Source organism: Lathyrus oleraceus, chromosome 7, assembly GCF_024323335.1.
Source record: "Lathyrus oleraceus cultivar Zhongwan6 chromosome 7, CAAS_Psat_ZW6_1.0, whole genome shotgun sequence".
NCBI classification, from domain to species: Eukaryota; Viridiplantae; Streptophyta; class Magnoliopsida; order Fabales; family Fabaceae; genus Lathyrus; species Lathyrus oleraceus.
This window is the reverse complement of record NC_066585.1, coordinates 364,679,355-364,699,189: the sequence shown is the minus strand read 5'-3', so window position 1 is coordinate 364,699,189 and position 19,835 is coordinate 364,679,355. Positions and strand designations below refer to the sequence as shown.

The window sequence follows — 19,835 nt, the reverse complement described above, 5'->3', positions numbered from 1 at the left end:
ACACTACATGTTAGAGGATGAATGTATTATATGATATGATGACACCGTCCAAAGTATACGTTATGGGCGACTAGAAAGGTCCGACATCATTAAAATAAGAGCTATGCATATTTGCCCTCACACCTCTTTATAGTAAGTATGGCAGGATCTGGTATACGTCATGAGTATAGGGTCAAAATCCTTCCTACAGCTTTGTTGATACCTTCAGGGGTACCCATTCTATTGTTGATTCTGCGGAGGCTGTGCCCTAGGCTATTGAACTTGAGGCTTGAAGTATGCCGGTTGTAGGTACTAATTAGGATTTACCTACATAGGGGTTGTAAGACGTCTGGGAATACCCATCAATAGTAATAACATTGATATCACCATTATTTGAATTATTTTTATTAGGATACCTTTTATTATTATGTTGACCAGAAGATGATTTTCCGATCTTTCCACTTTTCAATCCATTGTCGATTCTTTCCCCAATTATCACTAGGTCAGCAAAACCTGTTGACACTGATCCTATCATCTTTTTGTAGTATGGTACTTTTAAGGTGCCCATGAACATGTCCACTAGTTCATTCTCCAACAATGGAGGTTGCACACGGGAGGCCAGTTCCCTCCATCTTTGAGCGTACTCCGTGAACAATTTGTTCCCCTTCTGTGACAGATTATGAAAATGCACACAATTGTGAGCCATGTCCATGTTATACTTGTATTGCCTCAGTAAAGAATTAGCTAAATCCTCCCAAGTCTTGATATTGGTTCTCTCCAACTGCATGTACCAATCTAGAGATGCCCCACTCAGGCTGTCTTGGAAACTATGCATCATTAGTTTTTCATTTTCCGCGTAGCCAGCCATTTTCCTGACAAACATCCTGAGATGGTTCTTAGGGAAATTGATACCCTTGTACTTCTCAAATTCAGGAGTTTTAAACTTTGGAGGTATAATTACATATGTTACCAAGCACATCCCCATAGCATCAACTCCGAAGACACTAAACTCTTCAACTACATTCAACCTTTCTTCTAAGATTTTATATTTGTCATCAACCCTTGTTTCCCCCATAATGGTAGTAGGGTGATTAGTTAGTTTACTTTCTTGAACCATACCCCTATGGTCATCATCCTCATATTCCTGGCTTAGGTCCATGTAGTTGTCTTGCGGAACCAATATATATACATGACGAGATGCCCCGTTTTGAATAAAAATCGGGATAGACCTTTCAGGATGAACGTTGCTATTCTTTTGGGAAGTGATATTTAGATATGAATCCTTGAAAAGGGTTACCATCCACATATGGAGGGATAGATGTGGAAGCAACCTTCCTTTTGTCAGCACCAGTCTCTCTTGCCATCATGTTATTGATGGTGCGCGTGAGTTGGTCGATCTTATCTTTCATCCCCTTAACATTTCCTTTTACTGAGTCCATATCCTCCATGAGTGCATCTTGGTTTTGTTCGCTTTGTTCCATGGTCTTCTTTTGACGAGCCCGAGTTTGGTAAGGCGGTCGGAGAGTCAAATTGTCTTGAGCAATGATTTTGAAAAAATAGGGGGGAATGATATTTGTTTCTTTTTATGCATGTATTTGTATGAATGAATGCATGAGTATGAAAATAAATATTTTTATAGGAATTGTAAGACCCCAATTTTGACCCTAAGATCCCTCATGCAATTTCATCATAAGCATTAGCATTGGGATCATACCTTGGCATCCTCCTTACCCCTTCTCATTGGGTTTGTTTTGAGAGAGATCACCAAACACTTTGTGATTATATCATACTAGTATTATATCATTTTACTAACCAAAATACCAAAAATATCTCTATCTAACTCTTTTGTAGGTAAGGGATGATCTCCTTGTTTCATTGATCACATCTAGGGTTTGAGACCCTCATGAACAAAGAGCACAATCAAGAATAAACTTAAGAATGGTTATGAACATCATATATGAGTCCCATTTGCTTCTACATGTTATATCGATCAAGTTTTATTCAAGAGTTTAAAGGTGATTTGCCTTGGAAACCCTAGTTTGACTAGGTATGTTGAGTAACTTCTTCTACTAACTATCTCACTAATTGACCAAATTTCTCAAAGGGACACTTAAAATTTCATCATATTATTCATATATGATCTACCACGAGCCAATAAAGTCAAGAGAATGGAATATTAGCAACTTGGTTGATGGTGGTTGGCCATATGAATTAATCTGATCAAAACTGGGTCTCCCTAGAGCTAGTTTTGATTGGAAAAATCATTTTCTATGTTGAAACATTATAGGTCATTTTGTCTAAACCCTAATATGAAAGTCAACTTCCCAAAGCCATAACTTGCTCAATTTTTATGAGATGAAAGATTTCAAAGTTTCACAATCAAATTCAATGTGTCTACTTCAAACTTTGATGTTTGGAGTGCGGGCTAATTCAACTTCTTTGAACATGTGATATGAGGCTACATTATAGGTCACTTTTGACCTATACCATTGATCGAGTGATTTTGCCAAACTTAAAAAATGCATAACTCTATCATTTCAAATCCAAATGAAATGTAATTGGTGACCATTTTGAAAGTCTTTGATAGAGCTACAACTTTGATGAAGACACTTTTCTCATTTGAAGCTCTTATAAAAAGTTAAGCCAGGTGGAATATTGAGGCATATGGCTTGACACTAAGAAAATTTTTGATATGTAAAATTTTTCCAAACTTCCACCTCAAATATCTCCAAGTTCCAAGCTCCAAACTTCCACCTCAAACTTTCCAAAGAGCTAAAATTCATGCATTTTGGATGAGAAATGCATAGGTTGTGCATGGCTTAAACAGGATGGTATCATGTGGCATGGATCAAACTTCAAACAACAATGCTCAATTAACTTGCAATCCAATCCATCTCCAATACATCTGAACTTTATTTTGGACTTTCAAACAATCATTTCATGGGCCTATGCGCACCCATGCACCAGGCTTGCATCATTTTGCCAAATTTGGGAAGTTGAAAGAGTGTGCAAATATCATTTGAATTCTCTATAAATTTAAGCCCTTACGCTCAGAAATGACACACACACTGCGCCAGCTTTGAATCCCCATTGCAAACCCTTCACATTAAGAGGATAAACCTGAAAAATTCAGTTGAATTTGAGCTTGAATCTCCACTGTTTTGGAATTCAATTCTCCAGGAGTCCATTGATTCTAAGCCTTTCCATTCCTCTTCTGCAAGCAATTGGAGTGAAGCAAAGCACGATTCAGATAAAGATCTAGCAAGCTCAGACCTCCATTGAAGGTAACTTGTAGAAAATTTGAACTCTTCGATTCTCCTTGTTTCTTGCTCAATTCTATTGATTATTGTGTTGGCTGAAGTCCTACCAATGTAGGCAAGGTGTTTGAGTTTCTTTGAGGCCAAATCGAAGCAACTCAGATCATGAACCACATTTTTCAATTCCACATATCTCTCAATATAGTTGGAATTGGAAGAAATGGAGGTGATATTCGTGCTCAGTGATGTTTTCTCTTTAAAATCATGTCCCTGTTTGAAATTTTGGGGATGGTTCATGATGACTAATCCGGCGAAGCTCGCCGGAGAAGACAACTGGAGCTTTGGCTCCGGTGATGAGGTGTCTTTGGTCTAAACCGTGTGATCCTTACTCCACGTTATAATCTCAGTCGTTCTTTGTGAATACCATGTTTCCCACACAGTTGACTAGGACACTGGTGGAACGCGCACTGTGGATCATCAGATCTGCCACCTCAATTAATGAGGGAGAACTGATGGTCCACGTATTTTAGCATTTTCTGGATTTCCATTTAATTCCATTTTCTTCAATAATTCATAATAAATTTAATCTTGATCCCAAAAATATGGGACTTTCACCATAAATTTTCAAATATTTTTCTCTTTCATATTCGGAATTAAAATTATTTTTTGGATCATTATTAATATTTTTCATGAATTAATTGATTTTTCATTTGTTTTTAATTGTTTAAAAATATTTTTAAGTGTCCAAAAATTATGAAAATTTTTATCCAAGGTCCTTTGACCTTGTTTGACCTATGATAAATCACATGGCTATTTATTTGGTGTTTTGATGAGATTTTGGGATTTGGACAAAATATATTTGAATTTAATGCATTATTTTAATATTTTTAATTGAATAAATGCCATTTTAATTATGTTGACCATTTGGGTTGACTTATTTGAGTTTCTCATTTGTTGTTGGGCCTTGGTCAAGGTTGATTTAACTTTGTCAAGTTAATATTATTGGATTTAGGGGATTGATGGAATGTACATTCCATCTCCCAAAATGAATGAATAATATTTATTTGGTAAAAGTCCTACTTTGACCAATTTGTGATCTCATTCATCCCTTTCCCTTTTCATCTAATTCCCCTTCTTCGTTCATTCATTTCAATTGGCCAATAACATCTCAAAGTCCTAATGCTAGTTGATTGAAAGATTAACATGAGTATGGATGAGATTAGGCCACACCTTTTGCATATTTTTGTGTGTGGTATGTTTAATGAGCATAGTTCTTAATACTATGTCTCCAACATGCATTAACACCAAAAGTTTATTGCCCGACCTCAAATAGTTGTGACTTCTACATTAGTCCAATTACGATTGCTTAACATAGCGCTAAATTTGTGACATAAAAAGGCATAAGCATTCTAGTTAGTGAGATTGTAAGTCTCCCCTCTTCCATGGTATTGTGTGGAAACTTGGCCTTCTTTCCTTCCTTGGAAGATGTTTTGGTTCAAGGATCCATGCTTGTGGCAAGTGGGTTGAGTGTACTCCAAAGAATGTATTGAAATCAAAAGCAAAACAAAACTACCTATTAACTTACTAACCATTAACTTTTACTTTCATGCTTTTATTTTTAACGCAATTTACTTTTATTGTTCTTTTATCATTTGTCATTGTACATATCATTCTAATTGTTTATGCTTATGCAATTTTCACTTTGTCCACTTGGACCATATTGTGTGATATACTTTGTTGCTTTGTTTATTTGATTGGTCTTTGACCATTAATGCACATAATAATAACAAAAACCCTAAAAGACATTTGAGTGGATTGTTATTCTGATCTTACCCAATTGGACTTAGAACTTAGGCAACAGTCTTTTTTTAATGGACTTGGCCAATGCCAATTTGTTGAAGAACCAAGAACTTGCAAGTTTGAATTCATCTGATACATCATTCTAGATCTCTCCAGATTCATCTGCAACATTGATCATTGATAAGTTGTTATGTTGAACCTATGACTTGTGGAAATCATCTGTTGCATAGGCTCTTTTGAAGAAGATCTTTGAAATGGATAAGCTTGGATGAGGCCATCTTTATTTGATACCTTTTCTCTTCAAGATTGATATAATTATGCATTTGTGTGTTGCTTGATTCTGAAAAAGTCCAAGGGAATTTAGGGTTTCAATTGACACACTTGTCTATTGGATTGCTCCCATTATGTCAGATCTTTTCAACTTTAAACTTTTAAATTTTGGTACATAGGGTAGTCTCTTCATCTTCTCCCCATTTCTTTAATTTCAAAATCCCTCCCTCAATTTTTAAAACCTTCTTTGTATGAACTACTTTTGTTCTAAACTTTGACCACTTTCAAAAAAGGTAGAAACTTTGGCCTTATGCCATTTCATTTTCAAACTTATTTTCTTAAATCAAACTTGTAAACGAACTTAATTATATTTGACATAAACTTTCAAAAAAGCCAAAAAGAACTAACTCATTTAAGCAATTTTAGACATTTGTGTCTTTCAAGCTTAATTTTTGTTAAAACCAACATACTCACTTTGAAATTTCTAGCACGAACTACGAGGTTTTGATCCATCATTTTTATGTTGGTACGTAGGCACAAGACCGAAGGTCTTGTGAAACACAAAAATATAATTAATGAATTCTTTTCTCATCCCCCCATTCTATTTGTTTGTAAACATTACTTTATACCAAGTACATATGCACACAAAAAGGTCTCCCTAGGAGTACCTAGGACACTTTGGGTGCTAATACCTTCCCTCTATGTAACCAACCCCCTTACCCGTGATATCTGAATTTTATTAGTTTTTATTTGAAAACTTCTTACTATTTGGGTTTTGTTCGTACTTTTTCCCTTTTCCCTTGGAAACAATTAAAGCGCGGTGGCGACTCTTGTTAATTGATCTTTAGCTTATCAATAGCTTAATGACATGAATTTCCCACTACAGAAATTAAGTGGCGACTCTGCTGGGGAGTAGTCTCCAGTGGGTTTAGCCTACTTTTTGTGTGAATATATTTGTATATATGTGATGTTTGTATATATGTGATGTTTGTATATATGTATGTGTGATATAATTTGCTTGTTGTGCTTGGTGATCTCTGAGTGGCGAGATAAGTTCTAACCCGAACTTGAGTGCAATTAAGATAGGAGGATAGTATAGTCATGTTCGACTTGTGTGGAGTAGTCCTTAACAAGTTGGCTTGAGTCCATCTGCTCAGTAGAGACTCCTTTGGATTTGGAAATGTCACACAAGTATTTGTGGTTAGGCATTACTATTTCTAATTAGGTCTGAGAAGCTGAGGACCTTAGAACACCTAACCCATCTTGGCCTATTTAGGACGTAGTGCAGAAACTATTCAAGTGTAGACTTGATAACAGTTGTTATGCGATACTACACTCAGACAAGTTTCTCTTGAGAATATTATGGGTCGATGAGTCTGTCATCTTAACCTGTAATATCCGATAGATGGAATTAAGACTCTGGGAACATTTTAGAACATGATCTACAGGTTTTTATACTTAGTTCACTCCTTTGGGATGGTTCTTACCCAGACTCCATGCTCGTGACTTGCAACAAACCCTTGATTCTTGGTTGATCCAATCAAGTCTTGTCAATATTAATGGAACTTGGGTGTTGATAAGGTGTAAACCATAATCCACCAAAATGGATGATTGATCTTGACAATGACTTGGTTCATCCCTTGACCTTTGTTTGCCTTGTGTGTGATCTCTTACTTGTGATTGTTGCATTCGTGCATTCATGCGCATCATAACATTCATCGCACAAAATTTCAAGGAACTGAGGTATCATTTGCAAATATTTTCAAACCATAGATTGTAGACGAAGGAACACTAAGAAGTACAGTTTCTGATGTCCCGACTTGAAAGAGTTAAGGAAGCTAGCATCTTTTGTATTGGATCCCTTGGACTTCGAACAACGTCATAGGAAGCTTCTGTCCATCTTATCTGCTGATGTAGTTGAAGGATTGTTGAGTGTATTGGTGCAGTTCTATGATCCTCTCTACCATTGTTTCACTTTCCCAGATTTTCAGCTTGTGCCTACCTTGGAGGAGTATTCTCCTCACTTGGGGATACCTGTTTCTAACAGAGTACCCTTTAGTGGATTGGAGAAGATTCCCCGATCTAGTATCATCGCTGAAGCTCTTCACTTGAAGAAGTCTAAGATAAAAGCTCATTGGGTGAAGAAAGGAGGGTTATTTGGATTGCCATCTGTTTTTCTCATCAAGGAAGCTACCACTTTTGCTCAAGCTGGTAATGTGGATGCTTTTGAAGCTATCTTTGAGTTGCTCATCTATGGATTAGCTTTGTTCCCTAACATCAAAGGTTTTGTTGATGTTAACGCCATTATACTTTTCTTGATTAGGAATTCTGTGCCTACTTTGTTTGGTGACATGTATTTCTCTTTGAATCTAAGGAATTCTAAGGATGGTGGAACGATTGTCTGTTGCATTCCTCTTCTGTACAAGTGGTTTATTTCGCACTTGCCTCAGACACCTACTTTTGTGGAGAACAAACAATGTCTAAGGCGGTCTCAGAGACTTATGTCTCTCACTAATGATGATATAGTTTGGTATGATCCATCCTTAAGCAGTTTGGAGATTATTGATAGTTGTGGTGAATTCTCTAATGTGCCTCTCATTGGTACACAAGGAGGAATTAACTACAACCCTTCTTTGGCTCGTCGTCAACTTGGGTTCCCCTTGAGAGACAAGCTTAATAACATGTTATTAGAAGGTCTTTTCTATCAAGAGGGTAAAGATCCCCAACATTTGAAGTAGAGGATTGTGCACGCTTGGCATAATGTGCATAGGAAAGGAAGATCCGAGCTTGGTATGTGCAATTGTGTAGCTTTGGAAGGTTATACTCTTTGGGTGAAGAAGAGAGCTATGGAGATGAAGATGCCTTATCCTTGCGAAAGACATATGCCTATGGTTGTGGTTGGGCCATTAACTCTCCCTAACCAAGATGTAGAGGAGTTGGAAGACGCACTCATCAAGATGAAGCAAGAGAAGGGTATGTGGGAAGAGCGTTTCCATGCTTTGAGCAAAAAGTATGAAGAGTTGCTATTGGAGTCTAAGGACAAAGATGCACTGATTGAGCTACTTGAAGACCGAGTGATGAAGAGATAGAGAGAGCCAGAGGTTTCATCTTCTAGAATGCCTTAGCCTTCCGTTGCTTGGAAGAAGATTGTTGACCAGCTTGTCCTTGAGAAGACTCAGATGAAGGCTACTTTTGAGACTGAGATTCGTCGCATCCTGAGGAAGTACGCGCCTTCAGCCAGATCTTCGAACACTGTTGTTAGGGATCCTTAGGATGACTAGTCTCCTTTTCTCTTGTATCTTTTATTTTGGTTTCTGAAATTGTACTCAATGTAATCCTTCCAACTTATATAAATGAAAAGAAATTTTTTTGGTCATACCAAATTATTGCAATTGTCATTTCAGTTTTTATATATTTACAAATGATATAGTAAGTTCCTTGGAAAATAAAAATAATCAAACATTGCATTTCATGCATCATTTGCATAAGCAGGTTTTCGCCAGGTGTCTGATTGTTGTTCTTCTGTGCTTTAGCCAAGCTGACTCACCGGTACAACACTCGAGCTAATCATTCAAAGATCATGGAACCCCTTGAGCAAAAGAACCGAGACTTGAAAGAGGAGATTGCCCGACTGACTGCCATGATGGAGTCAGTTCTTGCTGCCCAGAGCCAAGCTTCTCCCACGCCTGTAACTCCTCCCGCGAGGTCTGTCATCTCCGAAGTGGCTACCTCTACTGTGCCTGCTGCCACCGCCCACTTCGCTCCGAATCTGCCTGATGGATTCCCTTGGGGGAATGCCACCTAATTTTGTGCCAGAGGGTTTTGCTCCCACTTTTTCTTCCATGCCGGCATCTAGCCCGGTCATGTTTGTGCCACCTCCCGTTGTGCAAACTTTGCCGCGTGTAAAAGACACCATTCATCACTCCGAGCCCTCTGAGGGCCCAGACGTCTATGAGAAGATGTGTAAGACCCTCATTTTGACCCTAAGATCCCTCATAGCATCATAACATTGCATTTGCATAGCCTCAAGGATCATAAGCATCTTGGTTCCCTTTGCCTTTGGGGTGGGATCCCTTGTGAGTGGTTTGAGATCACCAGGCATGCTTGAATTGTATATTATTGCTTTTCTCATTTTTTTTTATTAACTCAAAAGCACAAAAATATGTCACTAACATTTCTTGTTTGTAGCTTGAGCAGTCACAAGGTTAAAAGGCTTCTAGTAGCTCCTTTGTGCAATGATATGGTCAAGAGAAGATGAAAACAAGCATGGTAATGGTTCCAAAAGCTCTGATCCATCAAATATGCCTCCCAAGTATCTCAATTCATCATTTTGATCAGAGCAAGTCAAGGGGTTTGAGGTTTGTTTCCCATAGAAACCCTAATTCATTTGATCATCAATCATGCCTCGCCTTCACAATTCTTCAACCTAATGGTGCCTAAATCCTTGCTGAATTGAATCCCCACCCATACCAAAGGAACAAACTTCATTTTTCTCTAAAAATTTCAGATCTGAAATTCAATTGCATTGGTTGAATTTTAAGATCTAAAGTTCCTAAGCCTCTTCACTTTGATCCATTGAAGCTTCTGTTTGCAAAAAGAACCAAAGAGAGTGACTCAATTCTTCACAATCCAAAGGTTTTGCTCCACTGAAATTTGCTTCTAATCTCATCATACATTGCTCCATTTTCCTTGATCTTGTGTTGTCTGAAGTCCTCTTTATAGAGGCATCATTATTGTGTGTTTAATTGTTGGAATCGAGCAAGTTCAGTTGAACACCACCAAACTTCCATCTCTGATTTCTCTCTTAATAGGAATCTAGAGTGGAATTGAGTGGCATAGGAGTGATGTACATCACTTCACCTTTCGAATGGTGCCCGGATCGTGCATTTTAGTTAACATTTGAATCTCTGCATTTTTGAACTCTCACCGGAGCTTGCCGGAGAAGACGGTGGCCCTGGCCACCGTCCGTTTGCCAGATCCAATCTGAGTCGTGCGATGCATTCTCCAGATTTAATCTCCATGCTTCATTGTTATGACTAATCTTTAATATCCATGTGGTTGCATTGACTGTGGAATACGCTAGGCGCGCGCTTGTGGATCCTTGGATCTTCCAGCTCAATTAATGAGCTCAGATCCAAGGGCTCACGCTTTTTTCCATTTTTTAATTCTGATTTTATTTTCTATTACATTTTTAAATTCCATTTCATTTTCTAAAATCCATATCCCTTTTATCATTGGTCCAAAAATTATGGGACCAATTGCATTATTTCTCTTTTAATTTCTAGTTTCTAAAAATGATTTTTAATATTTTTTATTCTATCATTTGCTATTTTTTAGTAATTTTCTCTTTTCTGGTTATTTTAAATTCATTTTAAATAGTTTTTGATATTCAAAAAATACAAAAATATATTCTCAACCTCTTTGAATGATGATAGATCTATGAAAAATATTCTCATGAATCTATTAATTGATTTGAGATTTTAATTCAATTATGTTATTTTTCTTCATTTTTAATTGATTAAAAATAGTTTCTGACTTTTAAAAATGCTGAAATTTTTTGTCAAACTTTGTTTGACCTTGTTGAACTTGGGATAATTCACTTGGACTTTTCAAAGTTGATTTGAAGTGAGTTTGAAGTTTGACCTTTCTTTAATATTTTAATTCAAGTTTTATTTTAAATATTTAAAATGCCAAAAATATTTTGTTTATTTCTTGACTTCCAATCTTCATCTGGCTTCTGTTTTCTATTGTTTGACCTTGATCTTCCCTATCTTTTGTCAACACTTGTTGATTGGTACATTCCATTTCATTTAATGCACTTTAATTCTTTATTTCTAATTCTTCTTCTTCTTCTTCTTCTTCTTCTTCTTCTTCTTCTTCTTCTTTTCTCTTTTCTTGATCAATGAGTTAAAGGTTGATAGTTAGCATTGATTATGGAGGTTTAATCTTCCTTGATTCAAATCTAATTCATCTTGATCACATGATCAAGTGAATGGCTTTGCATTAAGGATAGATTTCTTTCAAAATCATGCAAAGGACTTAAACCAATACAAGATCATTTCTCATCTTCTTTTTGGCATGGCAAGTTATTGGAGTTTGATTCACTAATCAAGACCTCTAACTTGTGTTGTTGCCTACATTATTATTGACCGGCCTCAGATAGTTGTGACTTCTACATAAGGCCAATTACGATTGCTTAACATAGCGCTAAATTTGCCTTATGGAACACTAACTACTAACACTAACCATTGACCATTAACATTTACTTTCTGCTCTTTACATTTATGCAATTTACTATTCTTGTACATATTATTAATTTGCTTTTCCCCTTTGCTCATTTGAGCACATGTTTATGTTAATGCAAGTTTCCCTTTGCTCACTTGAGCACATAATTGCGTATATATTATTGTGCTTGTGCTTTTGTTTGGATTGTTGTGGACCAAATGCAAAGAAATGAACAAATGGACTTAGTTTCTAGGACTTTCCCTATGAAAAAATGGAGTAAAAGGACCTTAATGATGAAGATGGATTAGAAGGACCAAACCTCTAAACTCACTCTTGCCCATTCTTGATTTTCTTAATAAAACTTTTGATGTGTTTGCTCTTGTGCTAGGGAATCCTATGAGTTCATAGCTTAAATTGAAGAACCATTGCCATGTTCATCCAAAGTGAAAGACACAAGATACATTGGGAGATCTCCTAAGAAGCTTGTGTTATTGTGTTGTTTGCTTGAGCTTACTATTATTTTGCTTGCATATTCCAAAGGATGGGAGCTAATTGGATCATCAATACGATCTCAAGAGAGGAACTCCATATGTGGTCTTGTTTCTATTCCCTTATCTCTTGTATGCTTAGGACTTAGCCATTCTTCTTCTTCCCTCCACTCTAACCGAAGCCAAAACTTTTTGTGCAAACATTTAACACTTGTTTTCAAACATTAGAAACCTAAGCCTTATGCTTTTGATTTTCAAACTTTCTTTTCATAACACTTATTTTGAATTAAACTTCTAAGTCAACTTTTACCATATTTTGTACATACTTTTCATTGGTAAATATAACCCATTCAAATGTCTTTTTGTGGTTTCAATGGACACCTTCTTAATCAAAACTTTTCATAAACTTTAGCTATTAGGTTTGAGTTATCCTTGAGGTAGATATAATACTCACCTATATCCTTAGTGATGGACAATGAGTCTTCCATGCTTATTATAGGGTTAACCCCTCACTAGCATGTTGAAGCTATCATCACGTGGTGGATTTGTGGTTTTGGGTTGAGTTTTCTCCCTTGGATAACAAAAAATCTTAAGGCTTTTGGACCAATCAATTCACCAACTCACTTTTTGAGATTTTTACCCAGAACTACGAGGTTTTGATCCTAATCTTTTTTAAGATGGTACGTAGGCAATGGGTTTATCCATCCAAACACAAAAATGTAAATAACTTGTAAATCAAACTTGTAAACGAACTTAATTATATTTGACATAAACTTTCAAAAAAGCCAAAAAGAACTAACTAATTCAAACAATTTTAGACATTTGTGTCTTTCAAGCTTAATTTTTGTTAAAACCAACATACTCACTTTGAAATTTCTAGCACGAACTACGAGGTTTTGATCCATCATTTTTATGTTGGTACGTAGGCACAAGACCGAAGGTCTTGTCAAACACAAAAATATAATTAATGAATTCTTTTCTCATCCCCCAATTCTATTTGTTTGTAAACATTACTTTATACCAAGTACATATGCACACAAAAAAGGCTCCCTAGGAGTACCTAGGATACTTTGGGTGCTAATACCCTCCCTCTATGTAACCAACCCCCTTACCCGTGATCTCTGAATTTTATTAGTTTTTATTTGAAAACTTCTTACTATTTGGGTTTTGTTCATACTTTTTCCCTTTTCCCTTGGAAACAATTAAAGCGCGATGGCGACTCTTGTTAATTGATCTTTAGCTTATTAATAGCTTAATGACATGAATTTCCCGCTACAGAAATTAAGTGGCAACTCTGCTGGGGAGTAGTCTCTAGTGGGTTTAGCCTACTTTTTGTGTGAATATATTTGTATATATGTGATGTTTGTATATATGTATGTGTGATATAATTTTACTTGTTGTGCTTGGTGATCTCTGAGTGGCGAGATAAGTTCTAACCCGAACTTGAGTGCAATTAAGATAGGAGGATGGTATAGTCATGTTCGACTTGTGTGGAGTAGTCCTTAACAAGTTGGCTTGAGTCCATCTGCTCAGTAGAGACGCCTTTGGATTTGGAAATGTCACACAAGTATTTGTGGTTAGGCATTACTATTTCTAATTGGGTCTGAGAAGCTGAGGACCTTAGAACACCTAACCCATCTTGGCCTATTTAGGACGTAGTGCAGAAACTGTTCAAGTGTAGACTTGATAACAGTTGTTATGCGATACTACACTCAGACAAGTTTCTCTTGAGAATATTATGGGTCGATGAGTCTGTCATCTAAACCTGTAATATCCGATAGATGGAATTAAGACTCTGGGAACATTTTAGAACATGATCTACGCGGTTTTATACTTAGTTCACTCCTTTGGGATGGTTCTTACCCAGACTCCATGCTGGTGACTTGCAACAAACCCTTGATTCTTGGTTGATCCAATCAAGTCTTGTCAATATTAATGGAACTTGGGTTTTGATAAGGTGTAAACCATAATCCACCAAAATGGATGATTGATCTTGACAATGGCTTGGTTCATCCCTTGACCTTTGTTTGCCTTGTGTGTGATCCCTTACTTGTGATTGTTGCATTCGTGCATTCATGCGCATCATAACATTCATCGCACAAAATTTCAAGGAACTGAGGTATCATTTGCAAATATTTTTAGACCATAGATTGTGGACGAATGAACATTAAGAAGTACAGTTTCAGATGTCCCGACTTGAAAGAGTTAAGGAAGCTAGCATCTTTTGTATTAGATCCCTTGGACTTCGAACAACGTCATAGGAAGATTCTGTCCATCTTATCTGCTGATGTAGTTGAAGGATTGTTTAGTGTATTGGTGCAGTTCTATGATCCTCTCTACCATTGTTTCACTTTCCCAGATTTTCAGCTTATGCCTACCTTGGAGGAGTATTCTCATCTTTTGGGGATACCTGTTTCTAATAGAGTACCCTTTAGTGGATTGGAGAAGATTCCCCGATCTAGTATCATCACTGAAGCTCTTCACTTGAAGAAGTCTAAGATAAAAGCTCATTGGGTGAAGAAAGGAGGGTTATTTGGATTGCCATCTGTTTTTCTCATCAAGGAAGCTACTACTTTTGCTCAAGCTGGTAATGTGGATGCTTTGGAAGCTATCTTTGAGTTGCTCATCTATGGATTAGCTTTGTTCCCTAACATCAAAGGTTTTGTTGATGTTAACGCCATTAGACTTTTCTTGATTAGGAATTTTGTGCCTACTTTGTTCGGTGATATGTATTTCACTTTGAATCTAAGGAATTCTAAGGATGGTGGAACGATTGTCTGTTGCATTCCTCTTGTATACAAGTGGTTTATTTCGCACTTGCCTTAGACACCTACTTTTGTGGAGAACAAACAATGTCTAAGGCGGTCTCAGAGACTTATGTCTCTCACTAATGATGATATAGTTTGGTATGATCTATGCTTAAGCAGTTTGGAGATTATTGATAGTTGTGGTAAATTCTCTAATGTGCCTCTCATTGGTACACAAGGAGGAATTAACTACAACCCTGCTTTGGCTCGTCGTCAACTTGGGTTCCCCTTGAGAGACAAGCTTAATAACATGTTGTTAGAAGGTCTTTTATATCAAGAGGGTAAAGATCCCCAACATTTGAAGTAGAAGATTGTGCACGCTTGGCATAATGTGCATAGGAAAGGAAGATCCGAGCTTGGTCTGTGCAATTGTGTAGCTTTGGAAGCTTATACTCTTTGGGTGAAGAAGAGAGCTATGGAGTTGAAGATGCCTTATCCTTGCGAAAGACATATGTCTATGGTTGTGGTTGGGCCATTAACTCTCCCTAACCAAGATGTAGAGGAGTTGGAAGACGCACTCATCAAGATGAAGCAAGAGAAGGATATGTGGGAAGAGTGTTTCCATGCTTTAAACAAAAAGCATGAAGAGTAGCTATTGGAGTCTAAGGACAAAGATGCACTGATTGAGCTACTTGAAGACCGAGTGATGAAGAGACAGAGAGAGCCAGAGGTTTCATCTTCTGGCATCCCTTAGCCTTCCGTTTCTTGGAAGAAGATTGTTGACCAGCTTGTCCTCGAGAAGACTCAGATGAAGGCTACTTTTGAGACTGAGATTCGTCGTATTTGGAGGAAGTACGCGCCTTCAGCCAGATCTTCAAACACTGTTGTTAGGGATCCTTAGGATGACTAGTCTCCCTTTCTCTTGTATCTTTTATTTTGGTTTCTGAAATTGTACTCAGTGTAATCCTTCAAACTTATATAAATGAAAAGATATTTTTTTGGTCATATCAAATTATTGCAATTGTCATTTCAGTTTTTATATATTTACAAATGATATAGTAAGTTCCTTGGAAAATAAAAATAATCGAACATTGCATTTCATGCATCATTTGCATAAGTAGGTTTTCGCCAGGTGTCTGATTGGTGTTCTTCTGTGCTTTAGCCAAGCTGACTCACCGGTACAACACTCGAGCTAATCATTCAAAGATCATGGAACACCTTGAGCAAAAGAACCGAGACTTGAAAGAGGAGATTGCCCGACTGACTTCCATGATGGAGTCAGTTCTTGCTGCCCAGAGCCAAGCTTCTCCAACGCCTGTAACTCCTCCCGCGAGGTCTGTCATCTCCGAAGTGGCTACCTCTACTGTGCCTGCTGCCAACGCCCACTTCGCTCCGAATCTGCCTGATGGATTCCCTTGGGGGAATGCCACCTAATTTTGTGCCAGAGGGTTTCGCTCCCACTTTTTCTTCCATGTCGGCATCTAGCTCGGTCATGTTTGTGCCACCTCCCGTTGTGCAAACTTTGCCGCGTGTAAAAGACACCATTCATCACTTCGAGCCATCTGAGGGCCCAGACGTCTATGAGAAGATGTGTAAGACCCTCATTTTGACCCTAAGATCCCTCATGGAATCATAACATTGCATTTGCATAGCCTCAAGGATCATAAGCATCTTGGTTCCCTTTGCCTTTGGGGTGGGATCCCTTGTGAGTGGTTTGAGATCACCAAGCATGCTTGAATTGTATATAATTGCTTTTCTCATTTTTTTTATTAACTCAAACGCACAAAAATATGTCACTAACATTTCTTGTTTGTAGCTTGAGCAGTCACAAGGTTAAAAAGCTTCTAGTAGATCCTTTGTGCAATGATATGGTCAAGAGAAGATGAAAACAAGCATGGTAATGGTTCCAAAAGCTCTGATCCATCAAATATGCCTCCCAAGTATCTCAATTCATCATTTTGATCAGAGCAAGTCAAGGGGTTTGAGGTTTGTTTCCCAAGGAAACCCTAATTCATTTGATCATCAATCATGCCTTGCCTTCACCATTCTTCAACCTAATGGCGCCTAAATCCCTGCTAATTTGAATCCCCACCCATACCAAAGGAACAAACTTCATTTTTCTCTAAAAATTTCAGATCTGAAATTCAATTGCATTGGTTGAATTTTAAGATCTAAAGTTCCTAAGCCTCTTCACTTTGATCCATTGAAGCTTCTGTTTGCAAAAAGAACCAAAGAGAGTGACTCAATTCTTCACAATCCAAAGGTTTTGCTCCACTGAAATTTGCTTCGAATCTCATCATACATTGCTCCATTTTCCTTGATCTTGTGTTGTCTGAAGTCCTCTCTATAGAGGCATCATTATTGTGTGTTTAATTGTTGGAATCGAGCAAGTTCAGTTGAACACCACCAAACTTCCATCTCTGATTTCTCTCTTAATAGGAATCTAGAGTGGAATTGAGTGGCATAGGAGTGATGTACATCACTTCACCTTTCGAATGGTGCCTGGATCATGCATTTTAGTTAACATTTGGATCTATTCATTTTTGAACTCTCACCGGAGCTTGCCGGAGAAGACGGTGGCGCTGGCCATCGTCCGTTTGCCAGATCCAATCTGAGTCGTGCGATGCATTCTCCAGATTTAATCTCCATGCTTCATTGTTATGACTTTTCTTTAATATCCATGTCGTTGCATTGACTGTGGAATACGCTAGGCGCGCGCTTGTGGATCCTTGGATCTTCCAGCTCAATTAATGAGCTCAGATCCAAGGGCTCACGCTTTTTTCCATTTTTTAATTCTGATTTTATTTTCTATTTCATTTTTAAATTCCATTTCATTTTCTAAAATCCATATCCCTTTTATCATTGGTCCAAAAATTATGGGACCAATTGCATTATTTCTCTATTAATTTCTAGTTTCTAAAAATGATTTTTAATATTTTTTATTCTATCATTTGCTATTTTTTAGTAATTTTCTCTTTTCTTGTTATTTTAAATTCACTTTAAATAGTTTTTGATATTTAAAAAATACAAAAATATTTTCTCAACCTCTTTGAATGATGATAGATCTATGAAAAATATTCTCATCAATTTATTAATTGATTTGAGTCTTTAATTCAATTATGTTATTTTTATTCATTTTTAATTGATTAATAATAGTTTCTGACTTTTAAAAATGCTGAAATTTTTTGTCAAACTTTGTTTGACCTTGTTGAACTTGGGATAATTCACTTGGACTTTTCAAAGTTGATTTGAAGTGAGTTTGAAGTTTGACCTTTCTTTAATATTTTAATTCAAGTTTTACTTTAAATATTTAAAATGCCAAAAATATTTTGTTTATTTCTTGACTTCCAATCTTCATCTTGCTTCTGTTTTCTATTCTTTGACCTTGATCTTCCCTATCTTTGGTCAACACTTGTTGATTGCTACATTCCATTTCATTTAATGCACTTTAATTCTTCATTTCTAATTCTTCTTCTTCTTCTTCTTCTTCTTCTTTTCTCTTTTCTTGATCAATGAGTTAAAGGTTGATAGTTAGCATTGATTATGGAGGTTTAATCTTCCTTGATTCAAATCTAATTCATCTTGATCACATGATCAAGTGAATGGCTTTGCATTAAGGATAGATTTCTTTCAAAATCATGCAAAGGACTTAAACCAATACAAGATCATTTCTCATCTTCTTTTTGGCATGGCAAGTTGTTGGAGTTTGATTCACTAATCAAGACCTCTAACTTGTGTTGTTGCCTACATTATTATTGACCGGCCTCAGATAGTTGTGACTTCTACATAAGGCCAATTACGATTGCTTAACATAGCGCTAAATTTGCCTTATGGCACACTAACTACTAACACTAACCATTGACCATTAACATTTACTTTCTGCTCTTTACATTTATGCAATTTACTATTCTTGTACATATTATTCATTTGCTTTTCCCCTTTGCTCATTTGAGCACATGTTTATGTTAATGTAATTTTCCCTTTGCTCACTTGAGCACATAATTGCGTATATATTATTGTGCTTGTGATTTTGTTCAGATTGTTGTGGACCAAATGCAAAGAAATGAACAAATGGACTTAGTTTCTAGGACTTTCCCTATGAAAAAATGGAGTAAAAGGACCTTAATGATGAAGATGGATTAGAAGGACCAAACCTCTAAACTCACTCTTGTCCATTCTTGATTTTCTTAATAAAACTTTTGATGTGTGTGCTCTTGTGCTAGGGAATCCTATGAGAGCTCAAATTGAAGAACCATTGCCATGTTCATCCAAAGTGAAAGATACAAGATACATTGGGAGATCTCCTAAGAAGCTTGTGTTATTGTGTTGTTTACTTGAGCTTACTATTATTTTGCTTGCATATTCCAAAGGATGGGAGCTAATTGGATCATCAATATGATCTCAAGAGAGGAACTCCATATGTGGTCTTGTTTCTATTCCCTTATCTTTTGTATGCTTAGGACTTAGCCATTCTTCTTCTTCCCTCCACTCTAACCCAAGTCAAAACTTTTTGTGCAAACATTTAACACTTGTTTTCAAACATTTGAAACCCAAGCCTTATGCTTTTGATTTTCAAACTTTCTTTTCATAACACTTATTTTGAATTAAACTTCTAAGTCAACTTTTACCATATTTTGTACATACTTTTCATTGGTAAATATAACCCATTCAAATGTCTTTTTGTGGTTTCAATGGCCACTTTCTTAATCAAAAGTTTTCATAAACTTTAGCTATTAGGTTTGAGTTATCCTTGAGGTAGATATAATACTCACCTATATCCTTAGTGATGGACAATGCGTCTTCCATGCTTATTATAGGGTTAACCCCTCACTAGCATGTTGAAGCTATCATCACGTGGTGGATTTGTGGTTTTGGGTTGAGTTTTCTCCCTTGGATAACAAAAAATCTTAAGGCTTTTGGACCAATCAATTCACCAACTCATTTTTTGAGATTTTTACCCCGAACTACGAGGATTTGATCCTAATCTTTTTTAAGATGGTACGTAGGCAATGGGTTTATCCATCCAAACACAAAAATGTAAATAACTTGTATATTCTCTTCTCATCTCT

The 19,835-nt window shown here is 36.8% G+C and overlaps 1 protein-coding gene across 1 annotated transcript; it reads right to left on the bottom strand.

Moving 5' to 3' along the window:
* Positions 1–295: 295 nt before the first annotated feature.
* On the bottom strand, positions 296–1,138 carry LOC127103857 (uncharacterized). The gene has a single exon (XM_051041098.1). The coding sequence runs from the start codon at positions 1,136–1,138 to the stop codon at positions 296–298; it is 843 nt and encodes a 280-aa protein (XP_050897055.1).
* Positions 1,139–19,835: the final 18,697 nt, after the last annotated feature.

Excerpts from the sequence above, each read along its gene's own strand:
- LOC127103857 (XM_051041098.1), bottom strand. The coding sequence starts at position 1,138 with ATGGACCTAAGCCAGGAATATGAGGATGATGACCATAGGGGTATGGTT.